Raw genomic sequence first — 19,168 nt, forward strand, 5'->3', positions numbered from 1 at the left:
GGCTGGGAGAACACACAGCTGAGCTTCAAGATTTCTGAGCTTGTCATAGATGGACAGGACATGATGGTCCAGAGTCTTCTAGGACCTGAACTGTCTACAGCGACCCCTCAGCTCCCCACCACGACAGTGTTGGAAGCTGGGCTGCTCCTGTTAGGTCAAGTGCTCACAGAGTGGCAGGAAGGAAGGTACATATTTGAGGACAAAGCAAAATAGAATCCTCAAGGTCTGGTGGTTCTCTGCTGTGGACTATCACAGAGAGCCATGATAAAGAACTCAAGCCATCTTGTGGAGCATAGGGATTTCTACAAGAAGCGTCCCAAGGAGGCTGCCCAAGGGTACCTCGAGTCCCAGCAAACTAAAGAAAAGCTCAGGTAGGGAATCTTACAAGGTCTAGATTTTGGCTGACACTCTGTGTGTTGTACAATCCCATCTTCTCCCTGTCTCCTTCCAGCTGAATGTGGCGCCTGTCCTACTCACAAAAGTAAGAGGAACTGTGAACGGAGTTCTTCCACCCCAGTTCAGCACTGGGGATTTATACTCCAGTGGCATTGTTTACAAAATCTGAAGAACTCCTCAAAGCAACAAGACGGTCATTTTTATAAACGGCCCATGGAATAAGATTTGGCTTTCTGATACCACAGTTTTTATCTATTTGAATATGTCAGCTTTTAACCACCAACATAATCTGCTACAGAAGTGTTTTATCACTGACTGTCATTTAATAATGATGGAAGTTTCTAGAAGCTTCCTTATTTAATAACCTTTGGATAAAGTAGTAGCTTGTTCAGTTGAGTTTATTTGGAGGGCCGGGGATGAGGGAAGAGGTGGTAGTTAATTATCGTGTGGTTATCTATTATAGTATAGAAAGAACAAAACGGAGACATCAGAATTGACAGTAACAACCATGAACACGGAGGGTGACATTTTACTTGACTGAGGTTCCCTACTTTTAACAAAGGCCCCATGAGGAACTGTTACAGAAAAATGAAGAAGATGGATCTCTCAAACACACCAGCTAAAAGGTTAACAGCGCCATCGCCTTGCAAGCAGCTATTTATTATAATTAACAAACTAATTTTAATAAATTATTAAGCATCCAAAATGTGTTAAGCAGAATTCACTTCTCATCCAGAAACTGCCCACATAAATAAGGAGACATGACGCTTTACTTCCTAAATCTAATAAATATACAAGACAAGTCGACCACTGCCGCATTTGCATAATTTGCTGTGTACTCGCGGGGCTTTCCCGAAGTTCTTCACTCCCAACATCTCTCTGATTTAGAGTAGGCAGGAACCCATGAGAAGTTTCTAGAGAGAACATTTATATCACTAGCCTGGTGCCAGCAGTCCAGCCCAGGGAGGCAACAGGACATGCTTGTAATTCAATGTTGAGTGATGTCTATGCTTCCTTTTTCCTTAATGAAGTCAGGCCTTGTTTTAATAAGAGCCCTAAGAGTCAAAACAGGACTCTAGGGCAACCTCTGTTCCTCACTGGACGTGTGACCCCAGACACACGTTTAGCCTCTTTCTGACCTCACCTTCCTCACCTGCATCAAATGGTCCTCGGCATCCTACAACAAAACGGCATGGAGGAGCAGGTGCAATTACATCGGCCCTGATGCTTTGCAATAGTGAGTATGTTATCAGAATGGACTACTGCTGCTGGAGTGGTCGTCCATTTTGGATGAGGATGGGAAAGGGACAAGGGGGTTTCGATGGAGAAATCAATTCTGAGCCGTCTGCATCCCAAGCTAACGATAACGCCATCTTTCAACACCTCCAAGTCTAACACACATTGCAGTTGTGCGATTAGAGAAAGCTGTATTCTGAGCGCCTTTCTTGCCTTGCTTATCTGGCATGAGTTAGCCTAGATGCAGATGTCTAAGGCAGGTTTCTAGGCAGAGGCCAGGCTTCCTGGAGAAGGTGAAGTAAGAATAGCACAAACAACATAAACCAAGACGCCATTAAGAGACCTTCAAAAGAAAAGTCTACACATGCATCTTCTACAAGTCATCCCACGAAGTTAGGGCAGAGCACAGATTCAGGATGGTGCAGGGGGGGAAGCACCATGATTAGGTAGGGCAGCTTATTTCAGACTCCCGGGACCTGAGACAAGTCTCCATGAGCCAACGATGTGTCAAGCACATTTGTTCTTTTTCCAAGAAGGAACAGGGCAATGACTGACAGTGCTTCACATGTTGACTTTTACAGGGCAATGACTGACAGTGCTTCACATGTTGACTTTTACTTCTCTTCCTTCAGCCCTAGACTACTAGACTACACCTGTCTGATGGTTGAATTTCACTACACTTAACTTAAGGAGACCTGGCATTTCTCCCTGCATAAAAGAGTGGACTTTGTGGGTATCCATTTCAAAGGTGGACAGGAATGCAATAATGAAACTTTCTCCACTTTAAATTTTTAAAATGTCCATTTCTATTTTAAAATTTAAATTTTCTATTAAGTTTGCATTTGCCACCTACCTAGGCAGTCATGAGTAGAGTGCTTTTTTCCCCCTTCTTTTTGAGTTCATAAAAATAGTAAAAGAAAATCTAATTCAAGGAAGAGACATTGTATAGGACCTGGGTTCAGCATAGACTCCAATGGTGACAACAAATATATTTGTCGGCTAGATAAATGGATAAAAGTCAGGTGTTAATGGGCTCCTGCTAGAGCACTATTGTTCACAATGGCTGGAAAAACAGCACTGATGTAGAAGTCTGAACGCATGGGGGACAGGAGGGGCTTTCCCTAACGGGGGGGGGGGGGGGGTAGCTCTGTCATCATCAAGCTACCTCCTTTCTGTACACTGCTTTGTGTCTTAAAGCCATCATATTCTTTCCATCAGAGGATCTCGGTGATCCTTCGCAAATGTACGGTTCTCTATCAAATGCAATGCCCGCTTTTCCAGGATACAGTATGCTGGTCCACGACAGGGTCAAAGGATGCTAGGGCTGGAATTGAGGTTGTTATGACTCTAGGGTGCCTCCTAAAATGACCTACTATCTCTGCAGAGAATTGTGTATCATACCACATTATCACCCAGAAAGGAGAAAGGGTTGAAGTGTCCCTTCCCAAGGTCAAAAGAATAATGTCCCGTAAGTAAACGACAAACGGAGACCAGCGGAAGCCAGCAGACCCTGCAATCAGATTGTAACCCTGCAGGAGTGTGCTTACCTGCTCATACTTCTCCAGCTCCGTGTGGTAGATTTGTCTGATCTGTGACAGTTTGGCTCTGTAATCGGAATGCTCCACTGAGTTATCTGAACCTGCGCCCCCAGAAGCTGCCGCCGCCGCCGCCGCTGCCGCCGAACCTCCACCCTTCTCGGGCCCAGCCACCCCCTCCGCTAGCAGCATGTTGTCCAGTCGCATCAGCTGGGGGTCTGTGGGCTCCTCTTCTTGGGCTCCCCGAATACTCAAAACTACAGGGAGAGACAAAAGGGGTAAAAGGTATTTAACAGCAACTCAGGGGAAACATGTAACAAGCGCAAAACACAAGAACCCAACTGTGTTCCTCAGCTAAACTGGCTTCCAGATTACCTGCCCTATGGTGTGTGGAGAGGTGAGGAAGGACAGGACAAAAACTGAGAGGATCGGAAATGTGGAAGGGGACTCTTCACGTTGCTCCAAAGAAACTCTACTTAGATGAAGTACCTAGAATAGGAGAATGGTGGGGTCAGGACCAGGAGGAGGGGCCTGGGGAGTCAGTGTGTCATGGGTGGAGTCTTACTTGGGGAAGATTTGAAAGGAGTTCCTGGAAGCCCAGCTCTGTGGTCACATCTATAATTCCAGTGCTCAGATAACGGAGCCAGGAGGATCAGGAGTTCCAGGTCATCATCTGTGTGTGTGTGTGTGTGTGTGTGTGTGTGTGTGTGTGTGTATGTGTGTGTTACAAGCTAGACTGAGCTATATGAGGCCTTGTCTCTACCCTCCCCCAAAGAGATGGATGGTGGGTGGTGATGGTCACACAACCATGTGAATCTACTTAATGCCACTAAACTGAACACTACAAAATACTCAAAATTCCTATAATACGTGTTGTATCACAATCCGTGTTAGACTCCAAACAGTAATTTTAACAGAATATGATTTTTTTAATTTTAATCTTCAAACTGTAAGATTCAAGCAAAAAAAAAAAACAAAAAAAAAAACCCCAGCATTTCTTACTTTAGATTTCTGTTTGTGACTTTTACCCTGTGAATTTCTTTGCAATATTAGATAAACCTATATTTTCATTTCCAAAATAACTTCAGCAAGGTAAATACAATTCATGCAATTAAATCCTGAGACCTTTTCCGTGGACTAGCTGCAAGAATAAAGAACAGTCTAGAAAACGGGAAGACAGATTAACCCCGGCACAGGGACATGCTGCTTTTAAAACTGAGATCTAACTGTTCTGGGTGGTAAGCTCTCTGTCCTGTGCAAAGCAAGGGTGTGGTCTTTGTAACAAGACATTTTCATGGCTTTAGCAAACTCAGGGTTCTGGGAGAATGGAGGTTCAGATCAAAATCTGGCTACTTTTTAAGGAAACACCGCAACTTTGTGGGTGGGGGTGACTTAGACTGAAAGAGATCGAGTGATTCAGCAGAGCAGCTCACGAGAGATGCTTCTGTACCTCTTGCACACAATCTGCTTTCAAATAAACAAACCACTCCACTAAATCCAGTTGTGGCCTCAGCCGCCAAGTCTTTGTTGAAAGACAACATGAAGACCGCTTTCAATGTTGAAAAAAAGTCGAAGAGAATTCTGAGAAAAGCAGAAAAGGAGGGAAGGACTTAGAAGATGTGAAGAGGGCCACTGCTTGGGCCTCATTTAGGGATGGAGGAGATGGGATCTAAGTCCCAGTGCATGGACAAGGACTATGAGAGTCATGAGCTGTTTGGTGGTACCAAGAACTTCCTGTCTTCTATGCAGTCCTCCTCACTCCAGGGGCTGTGATGGGGAATGTAGGAATGAGCTCAACATAAGGAGACGCAGAGATGAAGCCATCCCCTCACAGGTAATGCCCGCATCACTGCTGGCTGTGCCCACACGCTCCTGGTTTCCAAGAGGTGCCCTCCTTGTGAATTCACTCTGAAGGAAATCCTAATTCCTGCTCTAGAAGAAAAACTACGGCATGGCTTTCATCAAACACAGGACAGTAGGAGGAAGGTCACAAAGTGGTGGCAAAGATTATAAGAGTACTTGCTGATGAAGTAAGAAAGGGAAGAAGAAAGGAAGGAAAGATGTAGAGGAGAAACGAAGCCTATTTACATGCACACGAAACACTTGGTATCCATTAGTTTTTCCCTTTTACACTAAAAGTGTTCTTCCAGGCACAAATCAAGCTGCTTGGGCGGGGATAACATGAGGTGAAATGATGGTAGTGGGATACTTTGAGGGTCCCCGGCAACGAACTCTTATTCTGGTAGCTCAAAAGTTTCCACAGACACTGCCCCTTGGGCTGACTATTGACAACAGAGCCCTGTTCTTCTGTGTCTTGGATGTTTTTTACTCAGATCTGCAAAGTCCTCTGAAGAACTCAACACCAACAAAGGTTCTTTAAGAGAGTGACTGGATAGGGACACTTCTTCCTGCATGACAGGCTCCCAAGACAATGAGAACCTAACCTTCTGCATCAGGTCTCAAAGTCCAGCCATCTCCCCACTTAATGAAAGCATCAGGGCATCACTTGTAGGGTTTATAGGTGTGTTTCTTTACCTGGTGAATTTCAATCACTTTATCAAAAAGATATTTATGAGCCATTCACAAATTTTAAAAAAGAAATGACCTCTGAGCTACTAAAACACAAATATGTTATTTTAGATTGATAATTTAAAATTTTGTTCTAAGGCAATATTCTTTTTATATAACACAATTTATTTTTTTATGTGCATTGGTGTTTTGCCTGCATATATGTCTGCATAAGGGTGCTGAGTCCCCTGGAACTGTAGTTACAGATAATTGTGAGCCACAATGTGGGTGCTGGGAATTGAACCCAGGTCCTCTGGAAGAGCACTCCATGCTCTGAACTGCTGAGCCACCTCTCCAGCCCTCTAGGGCAATAGTCTAATCCTTATTCATTCACTTTTTTATTCATTGAACATAGATCTTACTATAGATCCATGACTGGGCTCAAGCTTGTAAGGCCCCTGTTTGGCCTCCACCGAATGCTGGGGTTAAAAATACATCCCACTATACCCAGCTCTACATCCAGTCTTCTGACTCAAATATATGTCAAATATATTCCTTCAGAAGAGGCTAAAGCAAATTCCTAGAGCTAAAAAATTTCCCACAATGCTAAGGATGGTAACATTTGGCCGGGTGCTAGTACGTCCAAAGGCATTCTCCTGGTGACTCTGTAGCCTATGCCCTTTGTACAGGGCCCACCACTAAGAGCTGATATCATCTGCTCTCATCAACAGCAGCACAGTCACAAAGAACACTATCCAACAGTCAGCACCTCCCCTTACAGGCTCTGCCTGCCCAAAGCAATGTCAGTACTCTCCTCCTCCAACAGAGCAGGTGCTGAAGATGGACTCCTAAACTCCCAACTCACCCTCTAGCAAAACCAGTTGTGAGAGACTGGGCACCCACAGCACACGATCAGGTAGGTGATCGTGAGTGGGTACGCACTGTCGGTTCCCATATGCCTGATATTCCCTGAGACTACTCTCTCGGTTTCAGCCATGCCCCTGCCTCAGTGCTTTTAAACAGCTAGGCTCCTCCTCATGAACTCTCCTCAAACTAATGAAAATCTTGCTTGCCCTTGAAATTTTAAATAAGATGAGGAAGGAACTCGCTAAGGCGGGAGTTGCAGAAGATAACAGTGCTAGTGTCCACCCAGACTGGAAATTTCAGACACACGGTGCACTGGGTGGGGTGCACTGATTCCTGTATGGGGAATGAAGATTTTACCTAAGGGGGAGTGGGGTGGCCAATGATAAACATGCTTAATTTTTACATCGTAAATGCTTTAAACAACGTTCTTTTGAAAGAAATTGGGGTTTGCTGGAAATATAGAAATAGGTTCCACCAGAAATTTGAAAACAAAAGAATGAAAAGATAAAGAACATAACGAAAGCCGAGAAAGGCCCCCAGGCACACGGAGCCTTCTAAACTATACTCTGATCATGACAGGAGACGGCGCTGGAAAATGTGTGGGAAGTAAATGCAACAGGGGACACTTTATTGTGCGATACTCCACAGGAGGTTCTGATTCTGGAGGCCGTGGGCTGCATATGTACATTTGGAAAAGGCTGGGAATCTTGCAGGTCCATATTTCTTCCTAGAACAAGATTTCAGGATACCTCTATAAAAACAGGTATTGGGATTCACTGACCCGGAAACTGTTCAGCTAGTCAGTTAAAAAAAAAAAAAAATATCCCACCAGCATTAAATAAATAAATGAAACAGCTGATATGGCTAACACAAGTGATGCTTCCTATTTATGGCTTGAAGTCAGTCCTCTGGTGAGTTGGGGACAAAATGATTATTTAAAAGCTCCTTTTTATCTCTCCAGCACCATGCAAGACTCAAATGAACCTTTCACGGGGACACCAGAGATGTTAACACTCGTCCTCCAAGATCCAATTTCAACCAGCCTAGCTGTTACCTAATCCAGCAGCCATCACATATGATCAAGTTCCCGCCTCCCTGATGGCTGCCCTGCATCCCCTCCCTTTCCTTTCCCCCTGCCTCCCAACAGCTTTCCCTGAAACAGGCTTTAAAGGGCCCTGATGCCTGAGCAGGCTGGTAATACAGGGTTCTAACAGCTCCATTGGCTGCACACAGCATCAAGGCATTTAACCCCGTTTGGTAATAATTCTTAAAGGAGTTTCATACCCACAGATCACCCCCTCCCATTCCAATCAAGACAGAGACCAGTGAAGACAGGTAAGTGATTTATACAGAAGTTGTCACAGCCTTTAGAAAACACCTGAAGTCACGTTCACATTGCTGCCATCACTTGCCCTAGGGTTAATCCTGTGCTAAAACTCCAGAGATAAGGAGATTGTCACAGCCCGGTGAGGAGCTGCTCTCACAACTGGCCTCCTGCTGTTCAATCTTTATTTATTTTCTTCACATAAGGAGAAAAACAAAGCAAACCCAAAGGCACATTAAAGAGACCCGGTGGGAGGACTGTGAGAAGGACTGTTTTGTCCTTGGCTCAGCCATGCTGGCCCAGAGCCGCTCCCACCTGGTACCCACTAGAGGGCACTCTCTCCCCACCAAGGACTTGCACAGAGGCATGTGCCACAGCCACCAACATTCCCAGTAGAGCTGGGGAAATGGATCTGCTTGGATTCGAGCTCCCAAAGGTGGACAGGAAGGGAGGAAGGCGTATTTACAGAGGGCATCGTTTCAGGCCATGGAGTGAAACTTAAAAGTCGCTCAGCAGAGTGAGAAAAGAGACAATTGGGGAAGATAGACACTGGACAGACACATGGCTTGGGGAAGGCTCAAGGGTGCAAGCTTTTTTGGGATTTCAAGGCATTGAGGCAGAATCTGAGTTTTACAGTCCCCAGGGGATTGTAAGTAGCATTACCTTTTCCAAGTCCCACTGCCATCCTAGCCAGGCAGGATTTTGAGGCCGGTGGAACCTGGGGTAGGCTGCCTTTGTACTTCTAGAAATTGAAAATGTTCAGCCCTTGGGACCAGATACAACTTCCACCCATTGGATTGCATCATCTGATGATATAAACCACAGGCTCAGCTTGCATGCACACTTACAGAATATAAAGGTAAAACCACTTTGTTAAAACTCGAACAAGCAGGGCACAGTCAGGACTCCTGCCAACTTGCAGGCAAGACTGTGAGTTCTTGGAATGCGGTGGTGATCTGATGACCCTGCATGATTGCATGGATCTCATAGTGTTCATCTATTCAGGTATCTTGTGAGCTCTTATTCACTGGAGCCAAGTAGGACGTAGGACTATGGCATCCAAGCATCTGTATCTCCCCACCCTTCTAGGCCAGGCAGTCAGTTCCCTGCATACATTCCACCTTCCAGTTCTAAGTTATACTGGAGACAGAATGCGTTCTCTCTGTCGTCTCTTCCATGTCCATTTCAAGAAACTCAGATCTGCCTTTCAAATCTGACAATTCTAAACACGTAACACTATGCTGACATTAAGCCTGAGCTCCATAGACTTAACTTGGTATGTCTGCCCTAAGCTCATGCTGTCCATGGCAAAGGTTCTTGGTGCAAGGGAGAACCAGGCACAGGACCAGTACCTGTGAAGGATTCCTAGGAGACCTGAATGTAGGCCTAACACCAAAGAGACCCCCAGGTGCAAGGTCACAACAAAAGAACCCCAGGGAAAAGGCTGAGAGCAATGAGTCAAATTACCAACCATGTATTAAAAATGAGCTGGGCACTGCGACTCCCAAGATGCAACAGACTGGGGCTCTGTTTACATCTCTGTGGGCCTACTTGGACAGCAACTGCTTTTAGACCTGGAGACCCCTGTCCTTCCAGCTTCTGTCACTTCCCACAGGCACGGTCATCATCCACAAACTGGTGGATCCTTCACCAGCTGGGAAATAACTGCTCTAAACTGGTTCTTTTAAACCATGTTGGGACCCACATCGTCCATTACTACTACCCTGGAGCTCAGGCTTGTATTTATGGGTGCTCTTCCCTCCCGGTTGGCAAGCGTCTTCTGTGTTTGATGGAAAAGCCGTCTTGGTGACTTATTTAAGAGTCGTCTATCAAGCAAATGAAAATGATTAACCATTTGATTTCCCCAGTTTCACAATCCAGCATTACAGGCAGCTGCCAGACAGCAGTTGATGGATGGGCTCCAGGGAGCCCACTCAGACCAGAGCACCAAGCGGGGAATCTTCCTGGCAGGTGGCCTCTTTAGAGCAGTCCCAGTGTACAGAATCTGGAAACCTAGGAATCACCCTGGTACCCACTGTCCACTTAGAATCACACAGGGCTATGTCTGAGTCAGTCCCCTAAGGTGTCACCCTCCCTGGGGCATTTGACGTGAGGATACGATATCTTTCAATTCTCCCAACATTTCTCTTGGTTTGTTAAGCAGGTGTATAACAGCATATAAAACCAGAAGAGGATCTGTAGACTTCCCTCCAACAACAAGATACTGAGAGCTTCCAGTGTTTCAGTGCAAGTGTCTTTACGGAGTGCTTATTACGGTGTCAATGCTGTGCTGATTTTCGAAGTAAGGGTGGCCTTGCCAGGAACTGGAAAATACACTCATTTCTTCACACTTGGCAAAGAGCCACTGCATGTGGAGCTTTGGGTGAAGTTTAAGGCAAGAGATGAAAACAAAAATACAGGACACTCTTGGGATGGTTTTACTATGTGGAGTGTTTATGTTTAGGGATTTTCTTTAGAGATGTACCAAGTTTTTCTTGTCTTTCCTCTGGGCTAGCTTTCGGCCCTTCTGGTCACAGGACTTTCGACTTCTCGGGGGATGTTCGGGCATGGATCCCATTCACACATTCCCTGCTTGGCACACTGAGTCTCCCCGGGCCAGCTGGCATCGAGAAAGCTAATGCACTGGGCAACAGGCGCTTGCGTTTCTGGATGGGTGCCGGCTGCCTGAGTGAGGGACTTATAGATCTTAATAGCTAAAGCTTGTATCGCTGCTCAGGAAACCCCTTTGCTTAAGGAAAAGCTACAGAAGTTGGGGGTTGGGGCAGGACTTTGTACTGCCTCTGCCCTTAGATCCATGTACTCAGAGATCTGAGGGAAGGGGACGAGGCCTGGGAGAGGGCCAGGGTAGAGTGTGGAAGGCCTGGACTGCATATGGGAACTCAGGATGCACGGAACCATTGCCTACTTAGTTATACGTAAGAAGCATGAGAAATGTGGGGCCACTGGCTGGAGGACGCTGTGCGCTCCGTGGAGAGGAAGGCTTCTCTCTACAGGGGCACCTCCAACACAAAGTCACTGTGGAAAGCGGGAGGGGGTTCCTAATTCTTTCTTGCCTCAAGCTGAAAATGTTTAGTCATTTGAAGTCTTGATAAGGTGCCCAGCACACTGCCTAATTCTTTGCCAGAGCATGATTAGTAACACCCCCCCCCACACACACACTAAGTTCTAATAGTGCCTCCCAAAAGTGTGCATTTAGGGTTCTCTTCACTTACCTCTATAACATGGCATAAGGAAAGTGCACTGAGATAGGCGTGGGCTATCTCCATGCTAAGCTAGATTCCAGAGTCTCAATGTATGACTTGGTCTCTCTTAGTTTCAGTTTCCTCATCAAATAGGCGGTGATAATGCTAATATGCCACAATTCTTATTGTTGATAAGATAAGGTTGTTATTATTGTTATTATTATTATTTTGGCTTTTTTGAGACAGATTCTTTCCACCTAGTCCTGGCTGTCCTAGAACTCACGATGTAGACCAGGAGGGCTTTGAACTCACTTCTGCCTTCCCAGTGCTGGGATTAAAGGCAGATACTTCCACATTCTGCCTGCGATTATTATTTACTAAAGCACAATCCAGTGTTTGATACAAGAAGGGTCCCTTTGACACTCACACCTTTCAATACATCACTCCTGAGGCGAAGGCTGGAGGATCAGAAGTTCAAGATCAACCTCAGCTACAAAGCAAGCCTGAGGCTGCCCTGCACTGGGTAAGATACTGTGTTTGGGAGGGGAAGGCATTGGCAAAGAATCAGAAATGATAGACTTTGGTGTCTGCTTCCTGAATGTTACAAATCCATAGCAAAGAAAGAGCCAGCATAAGCCAGTGAGTGCACCCACGTACACGGGCATGCACAAATGCATGCACATACCACCCGTGTGTGCTTCTGAACAAGTCCTCATCAGTGACGTCATCACACCCTGCAAATCAATCATTCTTCAGTGCGTAGAATACATTTCAATGCACCCTCCACTTTTTCTCCCCTCCCCTGCTGCTTTGAGAATCTTGTGTTTTATTTATTTGGGGAAGTGGGAGCAGAGGACAACCTTGGGCATGGCTCCTTGGGTATCACCCATCATTTTTCTTTTGGGGGGGGGAGTTTCTCATTGTCTTTGGACTTGCCAATTAGTCTAAACTGGGTGGAGGAAATGCCACAGGGACCCATCCACCTATCTCCTCCTCCCCACTACGCCCAGGTTTTGTGTGTCTGCTTTTTACATAGACTCTCCAGACTAGATTCTCCCTGAGCCAGAAAGGCTCTGTGTCCTCCAGACCTGCCAGGGCTCACACTGGATACCCCCACCTCTCTGGAAGGCTGGAAGACCCCCGGGAACCACTCAGTTCGGAAGTGGCCTCACCTTATGTCTGACAACCTAGCCTTGAAGTCTCCTTCAGTGGCGGCTCTCAGAGTTCCATTAAAAACACATAAATTAGAGTTAGAAAGAGAGTAAAGGCTCTCTCTATTCATAGCCTGAGGTCTGGGGACACACGCTCCAGTTTTAAATTTGGGTAGGATTCAGTGCTCACAGCCACCGTCCTCTGTGAGGGCACGGAGAAACTCCACATTCCAAACATTAAAACAAGTTGCTATTGCCGGGCCTGTGGTATGTGTGGTCTCACCTTGTTGATGTCAATGCTTAGGATAACAAATGTCTTTCCTGCCTTTAGCAAAGGAAACTTTCCTGACCATATTCCCAAACTAAATAGTAAGAGAGAGATTTTTCTCTCTAACTTTCCAGTGTCATCAGAACTAAGTTGCTTGCTTGCTTGCTTTGTGGCACTAGGAGAAGCATCTAAAGCATCGTCTGCAGCTGAGCAAGCGCTCTACAAGGAACCTATGACCAGCCCAGCAGTAAGTATGAAATAAAGATCATGTTCTCAAAAGAAGCTTCTCAGGGTTTTTTTGTTTTGTTTTGTTTTATTTTGTTTTTTTGGTTTTTTTTTCCTCATTGAATAATCTGGGGCCAGCTTCCTTGACAATAGTGTGGGTGACCTGGAGGGATGGACAGACCCTGAGGGGCATGCACAAACGTCTTTGACAACCCCGTCCTAACACAATCTGTTTCAATGGCCCACACCGGGGAAGACAATGCAAGTGCTGTGGTACTTCTTCACCCTGCGGGAGGAGGTCCCCTTTCCAGCAAGATGGAAATGCAAACCTCTGCCGGTGACAGCCACGGGAAGGCAAGAGGATGAAGGACAGACAGCAGGTGGATGTCAGGGTCTGAGAAGAGGTGCCTCCATCCCTTCTGCCCGTGCCTATATTCTTTCACTTCTCTCTCCCTCTGCATCTGACCTATGACCTCATTGAACAAGAGGATGGAAGTTCAAAGTGTGGGAGAGAAAAGAAGAACACATTTTGCCTGAAGAAAGAGAAAAAAAAAGACAAAGAAAAACTTCTTGAAGCCAATGACAACCGTTATCACTTCAACTGCCACTCAGGGCAACTGTGCATCTTATGCAGATGTGCATGTCAACCACATTAATATGTATGTGGACATGTGCCAGATGATAGGACCCGGGCAAGGGAGCACCCTGAGAAGGACCAGACAGAAGGTTGGCACAGAGGAGACAGTAAGGGGGGGCATCTGCTTGTTTCTTTCAACTTTATTTTTCTCCAGAGTTCATAGCTTCATGGAAGAAGGCGACTCTTTGGCTTTTCTTGCAGCTCACATGCCACGTGACAAAGTTCCAACAGTGAGTGGTACAAGGAAGTAAGGGGTACAACGCTTCAGGAACCTCTTGAAAAGGGAAAAGCACCCTCATGTGGCTTTCTCCTTTTCTTCTGGTGACTGGAATGTGAAATAATGGCAGGCGCTCTGGCAGCCTCTTTATATCTCGAGGTAGACTGGACAGTGGAAGCCTTGCCCAGGAAGCCAACTAGAAGTGAGATAGAACTCTCAGACTTGGAGATCAGCTTGAATGCTCTCACATCTGGAGAACAAGAGAATAACCAAGCTGCATTTTGCTTAAGCCATATTTTGGAATTTTTTTTAGAATTTGGTTTGTTTACTTTTGGCAGCTTAAGTAATTCAAGTTGATACAAACCGTTAAGGAAAGAATAGGAATCTAGAAGGCAGGATGACTTCATGTTGGTTAGAGTTACAGGAAATTACAAAGAGGTAGACTTAGAGGTAACTCACAGCAAAGCCAAGCAGTGACAGACAGAGCTTCTCCTCAACAGACAGAAAGGGACTGGACCACCCGGGGGCCTCTCCTGGACACCCCCAGAGTGATAAGTGGAGGCCAGAGAAGTCAGAAGTCTGGGTGAGTGGACATGAGGTGCAGATGTTGTCACCTGACCAGGGTACTTACTGAGTGGCCTAGAAGATTCCTTTGGCCTTGACTAGGAATGCGGGGGTGGGGAGAGGAGGCTATGCACACAAACCTGCAAAGAGCACCTTGCTCCTTCCAAGATGAAGACGCGATTCTACCCTGCCCAAAGGAAAACTGAACTCAACTGACAATCTAAGGAAATATAAGAGGTGTAGCAATGGGAGGGAGTTCTAACACTATTTTAGACCAAGAGCCGGAAGCCTGCCTCCAGACACACAGCCGATGCCGCTAAACACAACAGTAAGAGAAGATGTGGAGCCAAAGGAGCCTGTGGAACTGGTCAGGTGCAGGGGGCAGGGGAGAGGTCTCAGGGCACTCGGTTTACAGAAGGAATGGCTGCAATTCCTTGCAGCATCCAAGATCTCCCCAGATAAGCACACTAAGTCTGTGCACGTGTCCATTAACTTTCCCTTTTCCAAAATAACCAACACCTGTAGCCCCAAGACTGTCATCTGACAAACTCACGAAGGGACAGGTAGGGCCCCTCCAGGAGACAGTGAGTACAGTCATCAACTCGCCTCAGGCAAGTCACCATGCCAAGGGAGACAGAACACAACAGCAAAGAGGCAAATGAGGCCTTTCCTGCTTCTCAGAACCTTCCAGCATTCTCCAGAAGCCCCTGGGCACTGAGGAACAAAGACCAGCTAGGAAGACTGAAAGCTGACTATCTGGAGTCTGATCACAGAGCGAGGCATGAGCCGAGGTACCTGGTTGTGATGGGGGCAGGGAATTAAGGATCCTGGGGTCTGGGTTGCAAAGCATGCCTATCACATTCCCTAGCTTAGTCTCTGCGTGGAAGAGACAGACATCTCATAGAGACCAGGAAGGTTGGCTTACTGCCTTTAGGGGATAGTGATGAGTCTGTCTCAGTAAGGTACCCATTCTTTCTTATCTCAGAACCTGAATCTTCCCCTGGGAACTCAGCCCTCTGGGCTAGCACTGTCTTCCCGGGCTGTCCTCCATGGTGTCTCTCCCTCTCCTCCCAACACAGCTAAGTGGCTGAGTCATGAACACATGGGCATCTGCTGACCAAGCGGGTGACACTTAGCCTGAAGTCAACGCAGGCATTCACGTTCCATCCCGAGCAGGCCTTCTCAAACGCCGATTCTGGTTTCCAGGGGACATTTTAAAGGAGAAGTAGATTTCAAGCAAATGATTGCAACTTATCGAAAATAATGTGCTACTTAGCGTCTGCGGCAGACATCCTGGCAGGCAGAGAGGGGAAGCCGCGCCGGAGCAGATGGGCGCGATTAGGCTCAGATTTTCAGATGGGCTTTTTGTTGTTGCTGCTGCCTTCGCTTCTTTCTGCACACTTGTAACATCAGGAACTCGGGGAGAGCGCCCACTCCTCCACTCCTCCACTCCTTCTCTCTGTGCCCCGCGATAGAGCTCCCTACCCCAACACGCACACTGGAAGCACCCACCCTGGGGGGAGGTACAGTGGGCATCATGATTAGCCTCATCAACAAGTATTTGTACCACAAGGCTCTGGCTAACTACATCAATGGCTGGCAGAGAGATGGATGAGGCGCTAGCTTCATCCTCCTTTAAAGATTCACCTCCCCGAGGCTCGACCTTATTTACCTCGGTTACTACCATATTTCCCTGAAGAAGTGTCTTGTTTTCTCATTCACCCAGCGAGCCAACAGTTTCTCCAAACATGTAATATCTGCTTGGAAAGTTCCAGAGCTTTTCCATCATCCACACCCGCAGCCTGGCTTAGCAATCACCTTGGGATGGCACTTTATGAGCCTCTTTGGACTCCGGAAGAGCCGATAGCTAACAGCAAGCTGTGCCTGCTAACATACATAAACACACACACACACACACACACACACACACACACACACACACACACACACACCCTTTTTTTTGATAGGTGTGTGTGTGTGGTGTATATGTGTGCTGCACGTACATGAGTGGAGAAAGCAGACACCCTGCTCTGTCACTCTCTATTTATCCCTTGGAGGTCTCTAATGGAACCTGGAAGCAGTCCCACTACCACCAAGCTACAGAAATCCTCCTATCTCTGCCTATACAACCTTGGGGGTCCAGGGATGTGTGGTCACACTTGAGTTTTTATGTAGGTACTGGGGATCTGAACTCGGGCCTTCGTGCGTATACAGGAAGTCCCATACAGAACAGGGAGAAGATGTCATTGGAGCTAGGACACCTGGGCCAGGGACTGAGTTTTCTGCTGTCAAACACAGAGAGCCATTTTAGAAGCCATATTCGCTTTTGTTTTCCTCCATGGCTGCTTGGCACTGGCATTGGGCTTGATGTGGCCACGCCTACTGTGTCTTGTGTCAGCCTCCTAGATCAGCTAAATAAAGTTCTGTTTTGAGACAGGGTCTCACGTAGCCTAGACCGGCTTCAAACTCACTCTGCAGCTAAGGGTGGTAAACTCCTGAGTCTTCTGCCTCCACCTCCCCGCTCCCAAGCTCTGGAACTACGGGTGTACACCACCTCAAAATAAAATTCTCTCAGCTAGCTCCAAATGTTCTGCACAAATTTCACCAACAGCCCTGTCCCTCCAAAGACCTGGGTGATCCTGACAGCGGCAAGCTCACTGGGTATCTGTTCTCCACACGGCCCGTACCTCAGATACAGAACAGAAAGAAGGTGAATATTCAGAATCATGGGCAGGGGGAACTCTTTTATGAAGTGAAATAGGCAGAGTAGATGAGGAGCGGATGAGGAGAGAACCCGAGCATCCTTGATGGCTTATTTTGTGGGGATTAAACTTAACATATCGACTTATCAAAATTTAGCACGGTCACTGTGAATGCTCCACAGTCGTTCTGGGAGACGAACCCTTTTATTCTGATGCGGGAACGGAAGTGCACAGGGGTCAGGATGATGTACGGACACAGAACTAGCTCTGCAGGTAACTTAAGTTGGGGCTCCTTCTCCTCTCTTCTGGTCTCACAGCTGCTTCCACTGGGGCCCAGGTGGCAGAGTGGGCCAAGAGCAGACATGAAGCGGCAGCCTGCAGTTTCACAGGGTAGAGGTCCATGTCAGCTTCTCTCCTGCCTTTTACAGAATTTCTTTCTGTTTTTCCCTAAACTCGCCTACACCCGGAAAACTGACAGCACGGTGTCATTTCCACAGCCTCAAAAATGCCCCTTTTTGTCCTAAAACACACAAAAACTTCACAGAATACTGGGAATACCACACCACCAAAAGTTACGGTGAGGCCCATAGTTCTTTTGCACAGTGAATTTTGCCTTTGCTTCCAATGCTGGGAGACAAGGAGCTGGATGCTGTTCTTCCTGGTAGGACAATGGCGAGCAGCTGGTACCACACCTTGGTTTTCAAGGTCAGCATCACCCACTAGAATGGTTTTCTAGTTCCTGGCTCTCTTTCTGCTTTGTAAACCAGAACTCCATCTCCACCTCTCTGCCAACGAGATGACCTATGAGCTCTCAGAAACAGTGCGGAGAAAGGCACCTTGAATGCTCTGAGGAAAGAAGTGCCTAGCTCTTGCGCCAAGATTGCATAGTATTTGTGGAGAATACAGAGAAGTTAAAGTGCTGTGAACCACCTCATCTTTGAAAGTTACCTCTAAATGGGCACCGGAGCCAGGATGACATTAGAAAGTAAAACAATTAGCTTAAGATTCCACAAAGCAGTGTGAATGGAACTTAAGCAGTGTGAACTGCATGTAAGCAGCCCTGCTTCTAGCCAGCATCCTGAGAAACAGAGATTGGTCCAGATCTAGAGACGTCTACTTTAGGCAAATGAACAATACTGCTGGTTTTAAGACTCCAGATGGCCATGACATGTGGTAGATCAGTTGTCCAGAAGTTGAGGGACAGGGATGCAAGGGGGGCAAAAAACAAGATAGAAAATCATGAGTAGAAAAGAAGAAGCGGGTATTTCTAGAATTCTTCCCTCCATGCAGATCATGCCTGTGATCCTGGGGCTGGTCGATCCCTAGACCCCAGAAACACCGCAGTGAGTGCTGGTGTCCTGTTTGGCTCCATGGAATGCCATTCATCTCCTGACCCAAAGACCCCTGAGACCATTTCAAAGATGCTAAAGTAAATGTCAAGGAATGGCTCCTCCAGTTATTCTTCCGATTGCCAAGCATGTGCTCAGTTAATGTGGCGACTAAGAGATACCCACTGTCTGAGAATGGCAACCCTCCCTCCTACCTCTGGTATGCACAGTGCACTCAGAGTGCACAATAATGTGAGACCACAGATCTAACACAGGCCTCCAGTCTTAAATGACAGCCCAGATGTCAAAACTCCAGTTCACATACATAAGGATGGCCATAGTGGGCTCATGGACTCATGAGTTCTTCACAGTGAAAGAAGAGAAACGTAATCCTTATACAGCAGAGACTCTCAAGTCCTCAAATTGGGTTTAAAACTTTGCCGTGGCCTCTACTGCTTCGTTTGGGTGTGTAAAACTCACTGCAGTTCCTTTTGGATTTTTCTGCCAACAACAAATTAATTTGTGTGTACAAGGAGAAGAAATTCCCCGGGGGTGGACAGAATTCATCTACTTGAAGAATATGCTGATTTTTAAGAAACTATGATTTCCCTAGAAATCAAAGAGCAGAGTTTAAAGGGGGAAAGAGAACTCAGCGGAGGAAAAGTCTTTTTAGGAGAGGGAAATAAAACAACTCACAAAATGTCTCTGGATCAAGAAGCATGACAGGGACAGATGTCCCAGCGTTGAGGACAGAGCACTACACCACGTCCCTTCTGCATCACGTCACAGTGCCTTGCCTCATCTACCATATGGTTCTGCAGGGGTGACCACGCCCTTTACACCCAAGCCACACTCAAATTCTTGGGGATGACATTCTCTGGCCCAGAAGGAAAGGCAGGAATGGAAGAGGAGAAGGAACCCAGCTCTGGTGAACTGTGATCAATGCCTAGTAATTCACTCATGGATGGGTCCCTTCTTTTACGATATACACTTAATTTGTTTATCCA

The 19,168-nt window shown here is 46.6% G+C and overlaps 1 protein-coding gene across 10 annotated transcripts in view; it reads right to left on the minus strand.

Moving 5' to 3' along the window:
* Pbx1 (PBX homeobox 1) overlaps positions 1–19,168 on the minus strand; it is a 313,516-nt gene that overhangs the window by 83,553 nt on the left and 210,795 nt on the right. For all 10 annotated transcript variants that reach the window (XM_052737516.1, XM_052737513.1, XM_052737514.1 and 7 more), the window contains one exon: positions 3,180–3,424. In XM_052737516.1, coding sequence (XP_052593476.1) covers positions 3,180–3,424 — 245 coding nt within the window. The remainder of the gene's footprint in view (positions 1–3,179; positions 3,425–19,168) is intronic.

This window comes from Peromyscus californicus, unplaced genomic scaffold, assembly GCF_007827085.1.
Source record: "Peromyscus californicus insignis strain IS unplaced genomic scaffold, ASM782708v3 Scaffold_14__1_contigs__length_90479793_seg_2, whole genome shotgun sequence".
Lineage (NCBI taxonomy): Eukaryota > Metazoa > Chordata > Mammalia > Rodentia > Cricetidae > Peromyscus > Peromyscus californicus.